This window comes from Myotis nattereri (genome assembly GCF_964212035.1).
Source record: "Myotis nattereri genome assembly, chromosome: 11".
NCBI classification, from domain to species: domain Eukaryota; kingdom Metazoa; phylum Chordata; class Mammalia; order Chiroptera; family Vespertilionidae; genus Myotis; species Myotis nattereri.
The window spans coordinates 70,310,653-70,325,919 of NC_138086.1; the positions used below are offsets into that span (position 1 = coordinate 70,310,653).

Consider the following 15,267-nt stretch of genomic DNA (forward strand, 5'->3'; position numbering starts at 1 on the left):
GTGTGCAGTTGTGCAGGTCCTGCACTGCACGAGGCGGCCTGGTGGAGGAAGTAAAGTAGGGGGTGAAGACCGCCGGCCAATCGTGTACCCTGGTCCTGGACTGTATCCAGGCCTTTTTCTAATGGGCACAAAGGTTCCATAGGTGACATCAGTGGGACCAATACATCCCCAGTGCTCGTTATAGAGTTGACACGTAGTATTATAGTAGATGCTTATTAAATGGTTGAGTAAAGACAGATGGATATTCTAGGCAGAGGTACCAGGCGAAGACATGGGAGAGAAGCTGGAGTAATAGGATGCTATTGCATGATCAGGATTGGATTAGGGGGTTTAGAGGCAGTTTGTTGAGGGTCCCTTATGTTGGGCCGAGGGGCTAAACTCTTAATTCAGTAGGAATCTTTGAAAATTTTTGAGATAATATTGTGATGCAGAATCACAAAATTTTTAGGCTTGAAAATAAATGAGACGCCGAGAAGTTAAGTAATTTGTTCAAGGTCACACAGGAGGACAGTGACTGAACTGGGACTTGAAGTGGTGCCTTTTGTTTTCTAAGATCTACATCGGCTTTATTAAGTGATTCATTCATCAAGCAGCATCCCATCTAGCAACTAGAAGGGTGCTCCTTTGAACTGGCTTTTCTTGCTCCTAGCTCAGTGCCCATTCTTCCACACTGTCTCTGGGGAGGCCTCTCTGAACTGATGTGGAGCCTGGGAAGTCTCTAAGGCAGATCTTTCCGGCCTTCCCAACATATGCCCCTGGCGAAGGTGGGTAGGGGGATGGTAGCCTGACTGATGGAAGGTGAGACCCCTGTAATCAACACTCAGCCTTTTTCATGGTGCAACCGTGGGTCTGTCTGCAGAATATCTACCTACTTCAACTTAGGTAAATTGACCATTAGCTTTCTGTCCTTTACACAGGCAAGGGCTCTAGGTTTTGGAGCCTTTTTCTTATAAGAGCCATTTCCCTCCTTGTACTTCTTTTGGTTGCTTTTTTTTGGGCCCTGGCTAGTTTTTACCAATTCTTTCAAAAGCACCTTCTGCCTCTAGGGGAAGGGGCCTTGCCCACAGCAGGTCTTACTAAGTACGTGTTAAGTCGGTGGAATCAAATGTGGAGACGGATCTAATCCCAGGGGTCTTCCCAAAGCTTTGTCTCCTGGAAGGATTTCTGGTGCCGAGTCTCACCTCCCTGGGACCACGTTTACCATTTATCATTTTTTGTGTTCATTTTATGATCTTCTGTGACCCCAGAGTCTCCTCCGGGCTTATTTCCCCTGAGCCCCTTGCCTCGCTTCCCTCTTTTGGGTTCTCTGTAGCTCACTTCTGGGCTCCGAATTAAATGATGTTATCCTTTTCCATTTTCAAATTCAGTCTGAGTCAGAGCCATTCTCTACTTTTTCAGAGATATTTGAGTTCTGGACCTTTATTCCGCTTATAGGAGCTCTGTCCTTTATCACACGTGATACCAATGATGATGATAACGTTATCATCAAATATTTAGCAAATGTGTCCTCTGCTCCAGACAATGCACTTGCTGCTTTTATAAGAGGCAGTTCACTTAACCCTCACAACAATTCGATGGGATAGAGCTATTCCTAGCCCATTTTACAGATGAGTGAAACCGAGGCCCACCAAGATCAAGCAACTTGCCCAGAGTCACCCAGCTGAGATTTGTACACAGGCAGCAATTCTGGAGTTTGTGCTTACATCAGGACACCTGGTGTTGCCTCAACAAACAATCTTCAGGTGCTTTCTGAGGTCACTGCTGAGAGGGAGACTCACTCCCAGAGGCCCAGAGACACCACCACTGTCACTTCCAGGCTGGGTCTTCCCTAACCAGCTACATCCTCCTCTAGCAGCGGTTCTTAACCTGTGGGTCACGACCCCTTTGGCGGTCGGTCGAACGACCCTTTCATAGGGGTCGCCCAAGACCATCCTGTATATCAGATATTTACATGACGATTCATCACAGTAGCAACATTACAGTGATGAAGTAGCAACGAACATAATTTTATGGTTGGGTCACAACATGAGGAACTGCATTTAAAGGGCCAGAAGGTTGAGAACCACTGTCCTATAGGCTTGACCTCAGATCCTAGCGATCAGAAGAGAGCAAAGCTTGTCCACGAGGCCCACCGGCAGGACGGGTAACTCCCCTCCTTGACAGCTGTGGCTAAACACTCTACCACAAGGCTCTACTTGATCTAGCATAATTAGCTCTTTACAAAGTCATCATAATCCCCAGCATGCAACGACAAACCAATTGGCGGATGATTTTAGACCACAGCTTTCCTAGGTATGAACTTCAGTGTAATTAACTATCACTAATTAACAGAACACTTTTTCTCTTTAAATATATAAATCAGACAGACTCCACAATTAGCCCTTGTCTGTCTTCATGAGGCTCTGTAACAAGCCAGTCCTTAAGAGTTCCAATTAGGGTCCCTCAGCATTTGAAGATACAGGCATACCTTGTTTTATTGTGCTTCACTTTCCTGTACTTCACAGATGTTGCATTAAAAAAATAGTTTTATTGATTTTAGAGAGAGAGAGAAGGGGGAGGGAGAGAGAGAGAGAGAGAAATATCGATGTGAGAAACAACAATCAGTTGCCTCCTGCAAGAACCCTGACCGGGGATCGAACCCGCAACCTGGGCTTATGCCCTGACCGGGAATTGAACTGGCAACTTTTGCGTGCACGGGATGACGCTCAACCAACTGAGTCACACTGGCCAGGGCAGATATTGTAATTTCTTTTTTTTATAAATTGAAGACAAGATCCTCTACCAGCAAAAATATTATAACCCACTTTGCTGCGATACTCGCTTTATTGCGGCGGCCTGCAACCAGCATTATCTCAGAGGTATGCCTGTACTCATCTGCTTCCTGTCCTCGTTTTCACTTTGGTTTCCTATCTGTCCTTTCCACAGGTAACTTTTATGACTTTCTGATAAAGGCTGAGATAAAACAATGAATTAAAAGTCTCTGATTTTCCAGTCACCTGCAAGCAGCTCTGTCCCACCCCATCACAGGGGTGACATTCTCTTTGGATTTGCTCTCCTCCTCCCGTGGTCAGTCCCCAGCACCTGCCTCTGCTGGCAGCTATTCCGAGGAGCAGAACCCAGCTGCTCACAGCGGGGAGGCTCTCTGGGGGGTCTGCCTCCCGGAGGAGGGAGGGGCACAGGACCAGGCCTGGCTCCCGGCTGGGCAGACTGGCCGTGCCTTTGATTGTTGACACCAATGCGTCTCTTCACTGGGGCAGAAAATTGAGAGGTGACCGCATCACGGAGGAATATTTCCCTGTTACCCTTTCCTCAGACACAACTTGGCTCAGCTCTGAGGCATACGACACTTTAAGGTCCCGTGTTCCCGCCCATGTTTCGGTTTCTCACCCCATCATTTGGGTTTTCTGTCCCTTCCCTCCTTAGACAAGACGCCCAGGAACAAAGCCAGAGGGTAAACACTGTTTCCCGTGGTGACGGGGACACTCACCATGGTTTGTCCCTTGATCCTTTCGCAGGAAAGACTGTGTGCTGTTTGCTGCTGGAGGTAAGTAGATTGTCTTTGGGCGTTTTGAATGGCTTTGAGGTGCTGCTGGCAGAGCTATGGCCGCTGAGACAGGCTTTTGTCTTCACCTGTACTAGTGATGTCCTGGAGTTGGAGGGTGGAGACGCTGGAGAGGGAGAAGGTCTGCACATTGAACCGTGTCTTCTCTCTACAGAGGGAGACAGAATGGAGCTCAGCACACCCTGGGCAGCAGGTGAGTCTCACACACTCATGCCTCGCTCACACAGCAGGCAGACAGGAAGCGCTTATCCCACAATGTCCGCATCCCTGAAGCCTCAGTTCCGACCACGGTCTGTTTTTTGTTTGTTTTTTCCCCTGAATGAGCAGTTGCCTTACTCAATTCCTCTATGATAACTTTTAAAATGATACTTCCACAAATACCAGTGGAGACTCTGATCAGTAACTTAAAATGAAAATCCACATATTGAAACATATTTCCTTTGCCTACTGACTACGGTTTCTCATGACATCTGCTCCTCTCCCACCAACGAGCCGTGAAGGCTTTCTGAATTGTGGTATTACACGTCACGCTGATAAGCTAAACGAGGATTTTCATGGGAGGCATTTACCAGGCCTTCCTTCTGCAAGACAACTTGGACAGGACTAGCAGAGGGGACACCAGGTGTCACCTTGAACACAGTGGGATAGCCATATAGCCAACATGACCCCCAGGAAGCTACCCAGAAGCGACAAGGTCCCTCAGAGCCGTGGGCAGGGCAGGACTCTCAAGAGAATAAACAGGGAGTTCTTCAACCCGACTAGCAGCAGGATCACTACGGTCAGAAGGCCCAGCAAGGGCTGAATGAAAGAGTCTTCGAGAACCAGGAGTGGCACAGCTTCTGCCCACGTGCCAGCTGTGGCCTCTCCAGGGCGCACTGAGGTCTGGGGTTGCAGCTGCTAAGCCAAGATGTGCAGGAGGACATCGACCCGTGAGGCAGAATCTACAGATGTGGGGCCTGGACGTGGGAGGGCAGGCACAGCTTCCTGGGGTTCAACAGAAAATACCAGAGCTCTGGGCAGACGTGCCTCACTTGTTCACACCCAGTCAGCCCCGTGGTCTCGATGCAATAGGGAGGGTGAGGACACGTGACCGGGACAGCAGGTGCATGAAGCAAGGTTCTAGTGTCCACCCACTGTGTGCTTAGCTGTCACAGGGTAACAACGGATTTGATCAAAGTTAAGGACCCTCTCCCAAGAAAAACGCACATTTATAGATGCCCTGAAACTTTGTACACGATTACAGGAAGGAATCCGGGACCGTCCAAAACACAAAGGCTCTGAAATCCTAAGTCCCCTCTGGCTCTCTTGTGCCTCTCCAGGGCCTCACATCCAGTGAGTGCCTAACTAATATGTGTTCAATAAATAAATGAAATGATGACAAATGTCCGGTGGGAAGAACTAGAGATCCATAATCTGGATCGAGGTGGGAGGCAAGGATGCAGACCACCTTCTCCCTGCAGCTCTAAGCTGAGTCTCAGGCTTCTCTCCCCAAGGAGACACTGCTGGCTGCGATTCCAGGCACCTGGCCCGGGAGAAGAAAGCCAGACAACCTTGGCTCTCTGAAATGGGACTCCGGAGTTCCTCTGTGCTCCCGCGTACCCGCGCCTACCAGGCCCTCTCAGAGCGGACCGCCTCTAGTCCTCTGGGACACTGGGAACTGTGGGGGAGAGTGGACGAATGAGGATCCTCTGACTGCTGGGTGTTTTTGCCTGACCAGTGCTCAGACGTTGCCTACACTGAATAACTTCACAGGTAACGTTTCTTCACCAAATCAGAGCAGACTGTGCAGACACGTGGTTTCCAGAGCCAGCCTGTGGAAGGTTTTGGAAACCAAGAGCCAGTTCCAGAGCCTCTGTTTTGCTGTAGAAAGAACCCTCGGTTGGGAGCCAGGAGATCTAAGCTCCAGCTCCAGACATGCCACATGAGTAAGCTTATGGCCTGGAGTTCACCACTTCCACTCCCTCAGTTTCCCTGTCTGTATCTGTAAGTGAAGTGGGACCCTAGGTGCCTTCTAAGGCCTCTTTCCACGTCATTATCGTAAACACAAGGCATACTTACACCTGCTCCTTCTCTTCTCATCCCTCACGATCCCTGAATGTTACAGCAATAATCACAGCTGAAGTACTGAGATATTTTACCCAGGCAGGCTCTTCCTCGGAGGAATTCATCCTTCGTGAAATTGCACCGGCCTTTACAACCCCTGTGAGACAGGCAGGAGGCAGCCAGCCATCTCACCCTCCTCGCGCCTGACTGGCCAGAGAAGACCCAGAGAGGAGAGGTGACTGGCCAAGGTCAGGGCCAATGGCTACACAAGGAATGGGGCCGAGACACTCCTCAAGGAGGCGGGGAATGGTGGGCTGGGACCAAGATTTGGAGCCAGGAGATTGGGAACTCCAGGAATGAGAGTTACGGGAGGTTAAACCCGGGTCTTAAAAGTCTGTTCATCCCACCTCCTTGCTGACTGGTGAGGTGATGGTTAGAGAGGTTCTCTATGACCTGCTTAGGGCAGAACCAGTCGGAGGGAAGGCTGAGCCTAGAACCAAGTCCTCTTCTCACTTAAACCCACAGTTCTTTCTCCCCTTCAGAAATGTTTTGCTTAGCAATTTCCTTTTTGGCAGAGGTTTCCAAAACTAAAATAAGACGTTGCTTTTTAACCACTACTGCTTTGGCTTTTTCTGCAGTCTGCCTTCGCTCATTTGCTATCAACTTGCTGAAGCTGGTTAGAGGGGGTGTGGGGAGACCAGTCTTGATAACAAAGAGAAATTTTATTTAGCTAAACTGACAGTTAAGTGATGTCAGCACCAAAATAGTTTTTAATTAAAAATAATAATACAAGTAAACAAAGTTAAGTCACAAGGAAGGGGGGGGGGGTCACTAAGGACAAAATGAATGGGCCAGACCAGTAATTCCAAAATCACGTTCACAGAGGATTCTGGTTAGCAGTTCTGCCGACCTGTTCTGCCACTAAACTCACAAAACACTAAATCAGTGGATGAGCTATCTTCTTGGTTTTGTATTTTAGTTCCGCAAATGACCAGCTGAAAGAACAAGTTACAGATGAGAGAATATTCATCAAAACTTGAAGCTAGTCCTTTACCCTCAATTTGTGTGTGTGTTTGTATTCTAATGAACAGATTAAAAAAAGTTATTTTCTACATATAAACTGTTCCATGGTGTTTGGACTGAATTCAGTCTACCACTGTTTCAAGCTCTCTCACTGGGGCCTGCGAGGGAGGCCGTGCGAGCATCTGGAGTGGGGACCATGGTCCAAGCGAGCAGCTTCCCTCGGGAGCTGGCTCCCACACTTCACTCAGTTAAGCTTTGAACATGGGCAACACGGGTCTGGCTCAAGCAGAGTGGGGAGCGCTTTCCAGAAAGATCCATTCCTACTCAATCTGTGTTTCCCTGGTCGGTAAGGACCCGTCCATAGATTACTCACAAGGCTTTGTATTTGGCAGAGAGGCGGGGTGGGCTGGTGATAGCAGGAGACAGTTTCTTGTAAAAAGATATTGCAGTGCAGGTGGAATGTCTCTGAGTAAAGGGTCCAGTTTTATTTTACAATCATTCTGATACAAGCCTTCATCTTCTTTGGGCCAAAGGAATGCCTTAGGTAGGCCTTTATAATTATTTAAATTCCATTTGCCCTTCCCAGAAAGATTTCATAGAACATGGTGCTTTTTATTCACTGTTAAAATCTTTTCTAGACTGAAGCAATTTTAGAGAAAAAGAGCCCGTCCCTTCACATTTTCTCAATCTTTGTTAATGTACACAGATGAGATGTGTTAACAAGACTGTAATCAATGGATATTTTGGATTATTCTTTTTCAATTAACATTATTCTATTTATACATTTCTAACTCCCATACACCGGTCATTTTAAATGGTTAGGTAATCTTCAATCATAGACATGCTCTTAATTACTTAGTCACTCTCTTACTATCTACTTACTGTCTAGCTTTACAAAACCCCCAATTTATTTCAGAAGTGATTTAGGATATTTTCTTTGAGGTACAGGGAACGTTTGCTAGTTTATTGCAACACATTTCTTTCCAGGCTGTGTGACAGAAAGATCAAACCAATTTATTGTGCGAATGTTGAATATGAGTACCATTCACCTACTGAGGCGAAGCATAAAACCACTGTGGGAACACCCATGCAGAATTAAGTGTCTACTACATCAAACACAGCCTACCTAGATGCGTGCTCTGGGATCAGCAACCTCTGGTCTCCCTCCTCCTGTCCTTTGGCCAATAGTAATAACAATTTATTAAGACTACTGAACACTTGATTTACCCGATAGCATTTAGTTCCTGCAATAACTCTGTTCTACAGAGGAGGAGACTGAGGCTCAGAGATCTGAGTTGCCCATGGTCCTGGAACTAGGAAACATCAGATCTGGGCATGTCTTTAGAGCCCGTGGTCCTAACGCTAAGCCAGGGGTCCTCAAACTACGGCCCGCGGGCCACATGCAAATACAAATATTGTATTTGTTCCTGTTTTGTTTTTTTACTTCAAAATAAGATATGTGCAGTATGCATAGGAATTTGTTCATAGTTTTTTTTAAAAAACTATAGTCTGGCCCTCCAACGGTCTGAGGGACAGTGAACTGGCCCCCTGTTTAAAAAGTTTGAGGACCCCTGCTAAGCTCTACCACCGTGAAACGCCAGAAGGTGCTGCAGCAGATGGGAGCCACCTGGAAGAGCCTGCTGCCCCCTCCTGTGATCGGGCATTCCAGCAGGACACCTTCTCCCCTAGGGAGAGGAAAGAAACAGGTGTTTGGGCAGCTTCTCGTACCAGTCAGCAACCCCATGCCACAGCCTGAGACCTCAAGCCCAAGGAGTTGGGGACGAGGACCAAAGAAACACAAAACCAAATCCTTTTACTTTTTGACACTTCCACCGCAGGAGGTCCAGACCAGGGCCGCAGCAGCTGGCTGTCCTAAGGCCATGCTTCCCCACAGGCACCTTACAATCCCTGTGTGACTCCAGGGCACAATCCCTGAGACTAGTTGAGCAGGCGCTTGGAGACCTCAATTCTCAGAATTCTAAACATCTCTGTTAAGCGCAGGGAACCCTGGTGTCTCCACAATTCTCTCCCCTTATTCTCTGCAGGTAAAATCCACCAGGTTCTCAGACCATTTTAGTAAAAATTCAGAGCCCTCGCCTCTCCCCGTGCTAATTCACTGAGATATTTTCATACAGTACCAACGTCCTCCATTGAAAACCTGAGCACAGACGCCTGGTGAATGAGCTGGCCCCCAGCACCCCTGTGGCGCCCTGTACCAGTTTTAGAAAGAACTTGTTGGGAATTTCCCCACATGGTTTTTAAGGGGCCAACCCCCTCCCAACACTTTGAGCACCAGAGTCCCTGGTGGCCCACCACGGGGTGCGAGCTCACCCGGGCTTAGACTAGCACCCAAGTCTCCTTCAGCCTCCACCTCGGAGGGCAGGTACCTGGCAAATCATTAGCCAGGTTCTATTTTATCAATGGATTCCATCTGCGTTAGTAGCTGTAGTCAGGATGCTTTCCATAAAGGACAACTGGGAATTTCAAGGACCTCCTTCCCAAAGTAACTGCAGCTGGCGCGTGAGGGGCAGAGCACAGGCCTCGGCAAGGGGGACCCGGCAGGAAGCACTAGGTAAGGCAGGTATTTCCCCAATTTACAGCTACGGAAATGGAGGCCAACTGCCTTCGAGAGACTTGCCCGAAGCCACAAGGCTGTTGAGTGGAGGAGCAGGGGCCAGAGCCCGAGCGTGTGGTCTCACTTGCCACAACTGTAGTGAGGCACTAAAGATAGTGCCACGGTGGTCAGCAGAGGGATATGGAATCAGCCTTCCGCAGCAGGGGAGGAAATGAAGACACAGGGAGGTCACGTGGCTGTGCGGGCCCTGAGTGGCAGGCGGAGCATGCCAAGCAGTGTGTGTGCCAGGAGCGCTTGTGAGCTTGTCTGGAGCACCCCCTCCCTCCTCAGGCTGGAGTGAGTGCCTCTTTAAAAGACACCAGGGCCTGTGTGGCTGCGGGTGTGTGTGTGGGGAGGGACTTTCCTTACAGCATGGTGCCTGTCGCCAATTAGCTTCTACTGGGTCTTCCTTTCCTCTCTCACGCCCACCCACTGCCAGGCAGCAGGCACGGCCTGGGGCACAGTGACAAATGCCAGTGTGGGCCCGTGGCTCGCACGCTCAGACCTTACGTCCCCCAGGCTCTGGGCTGGTTTCTGGGTGATGTGGTCACTCTGTGTGGTCAGGAAGAGAAGCAGCATTTCTTTCTTTCTTTTTTTTTTTAAATCCTCACCCGAGGGCGGGGGCCGGGGGGGGGAGGGAAGGGGAGAGAGGGAGAGAAAGAGAGAGAGAGAGAGAGAGAGAGAGAGAGAGAGAGAGAGAGAGATCAGTTGCTTTCTATAAGCGCCCTGATGAGGATCAAACCCACAACCTAGGTACGTGCCCTGACCGGGAATTGAACCCAAGAGATTTTGGTGAATGGGATGATACTCCAACCAACTGAGCCCTAACAGTCAGTGTCAGAAGCAGCATTTCTTGAGTGCCTACTATGTGCCAGCTCATGCCATCTATCCAACAAACCCCACAAGTGGGTACTGTTAGGTCCTTGGTATAGACAGGACATTAAAGCTCAGAAAGGTTATGAAAAAAGGCAAGGTCACGCAGACCTCAGCAGCCGGGAGGAGAGCCCTGGCCTGCCTGGCCCTGGAGCCGGTGCCCTCTCCACTGTGCCACACTGCTCGATGCTCTCTTCCCCCTGCACTTCAGCAGCACAACCTCTAAGGTGATGCCTGACAAAGCATCCCCATTTTCAGAGCTGGCCCAGAACACAGCTTGGAAGTTCAAGAACGTGGTATCCTCCTTATCTCTCCCCCTTGGTAGCAGCTTCTACCTCACACCTACTCTTCTATTGGTTATTTATACTAGGACACCAATTTGGGGCACCAATGACCACTGGGTAGGGTTTGGGGAGTCCCAGGTAGGATTTCCAGGGCCCCGAAATATTGCCATCAGCCCCTAAGGATGACCTCACTAGACACCTACCCGCACTAAAAGGAAAACAAACAAACCACACAGCAAACACAGACGTATGGGGAAACAAGCCCATGTCCACACTGCTGGGGGCACTTTCAAGGAATGGCAGGCCTCTGGAGAGCAACCCGGTGATTATAAACAGGAACTAAAACACACTTCCAGCTTTTGATTGGGTGATTTGGTTATTTTAGTCTGGAAAATAGACCTCAAGGAAATATCGCCGCCCTCACTCCCCTCCCCCCCCGCCCCCCCGAATGTTCAAAGATATTTTCAGCAGCACTGTTTACAATAGTAGAACACACCCAAATCAACCTACATGTCTTTAAGTAAAATGACTGAAAGTGACAGGTATGAGGGTTATCTCAAATTTAAGGAAATGTCAAGGGCAGGTGTCTTGCTCAGTCTTTTATCCCTGGCATTTAGCCCAGGGTCTCACTGTGTTCACTGCTGAAGAAATGAGTGTTGTGAGGATTGATAACACAGGGAAGGTGGCTACCATGGTGCCAACTCACAGTAGACACTTCATATAAGCTCCCCTGATACATGAAAACCCAAATCCACAAGAAAGCTAAAAACATCACAAAAATCATTACTTTATAAAAACATCAAACATTTAAGACATGTATTACATATATTAATATATAATGTATTCAGATGAAAAAAAGCGAAGGCTATAGGATGAACTGCTTAACAGGCTTTGTTTTTGTTAAAGCTTTTTAAGTCCATACGATAAAAAGATTTCAAACAAACAAACAACAACAAAAACACTAACATATGCTTAACCAGAGGTCAAAGCGCAGAAAACAAGGGCAAGTACAAAGGTAGGAGAGAGAGAAAACATGTGTCCAAGTCAAATCTCATTCATTCACTCATTTCCTTGGCACGTGCCATGTGCCAGGCGCCGAGCTATAACGTGGTGACAAGATAGACACTGTCATTGCGGAGGGTTCCCCCAGGGCAGGGAGACACTCCCCAGATTCTGGGCTGGCCACCACTTCCTCATCCTGAGTGGTGGAGAACAGGCTCCCTGCAGGAGGCAAGCTGCTGCCTGAAGGATCTGAGGCCAGGGAACAGCCCTCCTGATCTGTGGGACTCTGCAACCCTGTTCCCATTAGGCCTTTTATGGCCCCAGCTGTTCCCATGTGTCTGGAGCCACATGGAGTGGAGGGTTTGACAAGGAGTTCCACTGGATGGAACTTCTCCATCGGAGTGACCGCCCATCACAACTGCCCAACACACCCAAGTCACAGGCATTTAAACATAGGAACCATCACAACTTGGGCGGAAAGTCGTGACTTCCAGTTTTAGGACGCGCTGCTGAATTCTACCTGAAGATGGCACAGCTGACATCATCCCGGCCCCAGGGGCACCAAAGGGACAGGTGTAGCAGCAACTGCAGTTTCACGAAGCTGGAGGCACAGTCCGAGGGATCTTTGGGGAGAAGATACGTGAACGGGGATTCCCAATGTCGAAAATACCTGAACAGCTAGACGGACTCTTCCCAATACTGTCGTGAGGCAAGCAACATCAGTGGCCTTCACCCAGGAGCCTGGGTTAAGCGCATCAAAAAGCCCTGTCCCTGGCACAGGCATGCCCTGCCACACCTCAAGGAAGGGAGGGCGGATCCTGAGGCACGAGGCCGAGGAAGCACCCAGGCCTCACTTACACCTCAGGGCCGCCTGGTTCAGCAGAGCGCTCCTCACCCCTGGGACAGCAGGGCCAGGACCCCCAACTCTGTATTTTTTACAAAGGTCCTGAGGGGATTCTCAGGCTCTGCACCAGCTTTGTGAGTCACTGGCGATATGGACCAAACACTTCTGTCTCTGGAATCAGAAAGATCTGGGCTCAACTCCCAGCTTTGTCACTCATTAGCTCTGTGACTTGGGCAAATAACTTAACCCCATGAGCCCCAGTTTCCTATCTACCCAAATGGCAACAATAATGCCTAGATCACAGGGTTACGAGGGGGAAGGTGCCTTGACAGCACACCGAGGGCCCCATCTCGGCGCATCTCACCTCTGACCGGCGGGTCAGCGGGCTAGCACCCTGCCACTGAGCCCTCCTCGAGGGCAGGTGTCTTGCTCAGCCTCTTTTCCTGGCATTTAGCCCAGGGTCTCGCGCGTATAGATGCTCACTATGTTCACTGTTGAAGAAATGAGTGTTGTGAGAATTGGTGACACATGGACAGTGGCTACCATGGTGCCAACTCACATAAGTTCCCCTGATACATGAAAATGTACATTAAAACAAAACACAAGAAGTCGCTCTCCTAAGTGGGTGGTTCTCGGCCTTCTGCCTCCCCTGCATTAAAACTAGTCCATTTACAAGAATCCTCCTGGAGCACACTGTCTGAGACACACAGTCTGAGCAAGGAGAGGCCACTGTGTATTGGCCTCCAGGTGCCAGCGTGCAGGTCCATCATCTCCCACAATGGAAGGAGCGAAATCTCAACTCACTGCTAAGCTCACAGCGTCCCCCAGAACCGCTCGCCCGCAGGCTGCCGTGGTCCCACAGCAGCCACTAATAACGGAACCATTTCTGTTCTCCTTGGAGAGGCAGTTGGCAGTGGCAAACAGGAAGTTGTCTTGCAATAGGGTGTGGCTGTGCCCTGTCAATATATGCCAACAGAGACACACTTCCCCCCTCCCCCCGCCCCTCTCCAGCCTCCTTCTGCCCTCTTCTTTAGGAGCAGAAGGTCTGAATTATTTGGGTGAAACCAAAGCTTTTTACATGACTTAAGAGCAACTATCACCACCATGCAAACAAAAAATCTAGGGCAGAAAGGAGTCTGAAATATAGCAAGGGTCTGTTTTCCGACCAGTCACTCACTGTGGCATTGGGTTAGTAACTAGCTGCGTGCGTGAGCGTGTGTGAGCCTTTCCCCTTAACTTCTCCGTGGGCACGCAGGAAACTCAACCCGAGCTAGAAGCCAGGCCAGGTACACTGCCAATCACCCTGCTGAGCCAACCGGTCCGTCTGCGGGCCGGCCACCACGGTTTACGCACGGCCCACTGTGTGCACACGCGGGACCCAGTGCCATCCAGGAATAGGACAGAAGAAAAAAGACAGGTCACTCGTTTCAAGCAATTTTAAAGTTTGAGTAAAGGAGACCCGCAACATTTCCTAACACAAACCACAGATACAAATGACAAAGAAAAATAACTGCCAAAGAGATAAATGCCTATCGCTGGAGCTGCACGTAAAGGCAGGGAAGTGGGGGGGACACGTTGGTGAGGTTCACTACCGCTGGCTTCCCGGCGCTAGGACAGGTGAGCTATAAAATTTTCCACTCCGTTCCTGCCCAGGCCCCGAGGCGTGTGCCTCCAGAAGGGCTGTCCAAAATAGACTGGTCCCCAACCCAGCCTCCTACTCCTGACCTCTTTCTGAGGCAGCAGATCTCCCCACTCCACACCTCACCAGCCAACAGCCCGGGGCACCGGCTCTGCTAAAGCTCAGGCTCGCTAACTGGGTCCTGGGCTGACAGCACGCTCCGCCTGCCAGGCTCTCTATCCTGTGACCTGGGCCCAGCCCCACGCGTCCTCTGTGGCCAACGTGCCCTGTGCTCGCACTTACACATCCCGGGGAGGCAGCCTTGCCGTTAGGATAAGGAGGCTGAGCTTGTGACACGCTGGGCAATGCGACTTGTGGGAGACGTTTCCTGGCTTCTGGCGGAGGGCCCTGGCCAGTCAGAACGCACCACTTCCCCTTTAAGAGAGCACGCCCAGATGCGATTAGGGAAAGGCAGAAAGAAAAGCCCGGAACAGTCAGGGTTGTATCCTGAATTTGGCAGATGAACTTGGGGTTTCCTGAACTGCACACACAAGGTGTGGCCAGAGGCAGCGGGCTCCTCTGAGGCCGATGGCTGATCTGAACAGTCCCCGTTGGGGAAGGGCTGGGCCTTCCTACAGCCCCACAGTGTGACGGCCACGTGCGTGCTGCTGGGCCAGCTCCTGGAGCTGCAGTCCCGCCCCACCGGGTGCCCGCAGCCTGCAGAGCCTCAGGGCTTTCCTCTCCCCTTCCCTCAGGGCCTGCGGAGTCCCCAGCAATGCCTAGCACTCTGCTTCCGAGAGAGTAGAGACATCATTATAAAGATGGAAAAATACTTTTGTGGGGCATTTAGGCTTTTAATTCATGCAGGGAGTTTTCATTGTTGTGGGGCATTTAAGCTATTCATTCATGCAGGGAATTATCATTCATTCTGGATATTTCAAAAGTTTATGCCCTGATCCTGGCAAAGGACAGTATATTGCGGGGGAGTCGGGGTGGGGGTGGGTGTTTCAAAACAACAACAATAGTTCACAAAAGGTCACGTGTTGTACAATTCCGTCCACATGAAATATCCAGAATAGGTAAATCCATAGAGACAGCAAGCAGATTAGTGATTGCCAGGGGCTGAACTATGTAGAGGTGACGGTTGCACAACGTTATGAATGGACGCGGTGCCACTGAATTGCATGCTTTAAAATGATTAATTTTGTTATGTAAATTTCAACTCATTAAAAAAAACACACACTTTAGTGGTAGAGTATGTTTTGGGCAATTTTATCTTCTACTAGGATCTCTCCTGCGTTTCAGCCAATATTTCTTTGTAAAATCTGGCTATTACCTGATAAATCTTTAGTTGACTCTAAGGAGTATATGCCTTTTATTTTTTTTGGTTTCGTTTTGTTAATC

General features: G+C 49.5%; 1 protein-coding gene across 3 annotated transcripts in view; it reads right to left on the bottom strand.

Annotated features, from left to right (window-relative positions):
* The window catches only part of ATXN7L1 (ataxin 7 like 1), a gene marked incomplete at its 5' end in the record, with an annotated part of 224,256 nt that overhangs the window by 49,454 nt on the left and 159,535 nt on the right, over window positions 1-15,267 (bottom strand). For all 3 annotated transcript variants that reach the window (XM_081101954.1, XM_081101952.1, XM_081101951.1), the window contains one exon: window positions 3,488-3,710. In XM_081101954.1, the coding sequence (XP_080958080.1) occupies window positions 3,488-3,710 (223 nt within the window). The remainder of the gene's footprint in view (window positions 1-3,487; window positions 3,711-15,267) is intronic.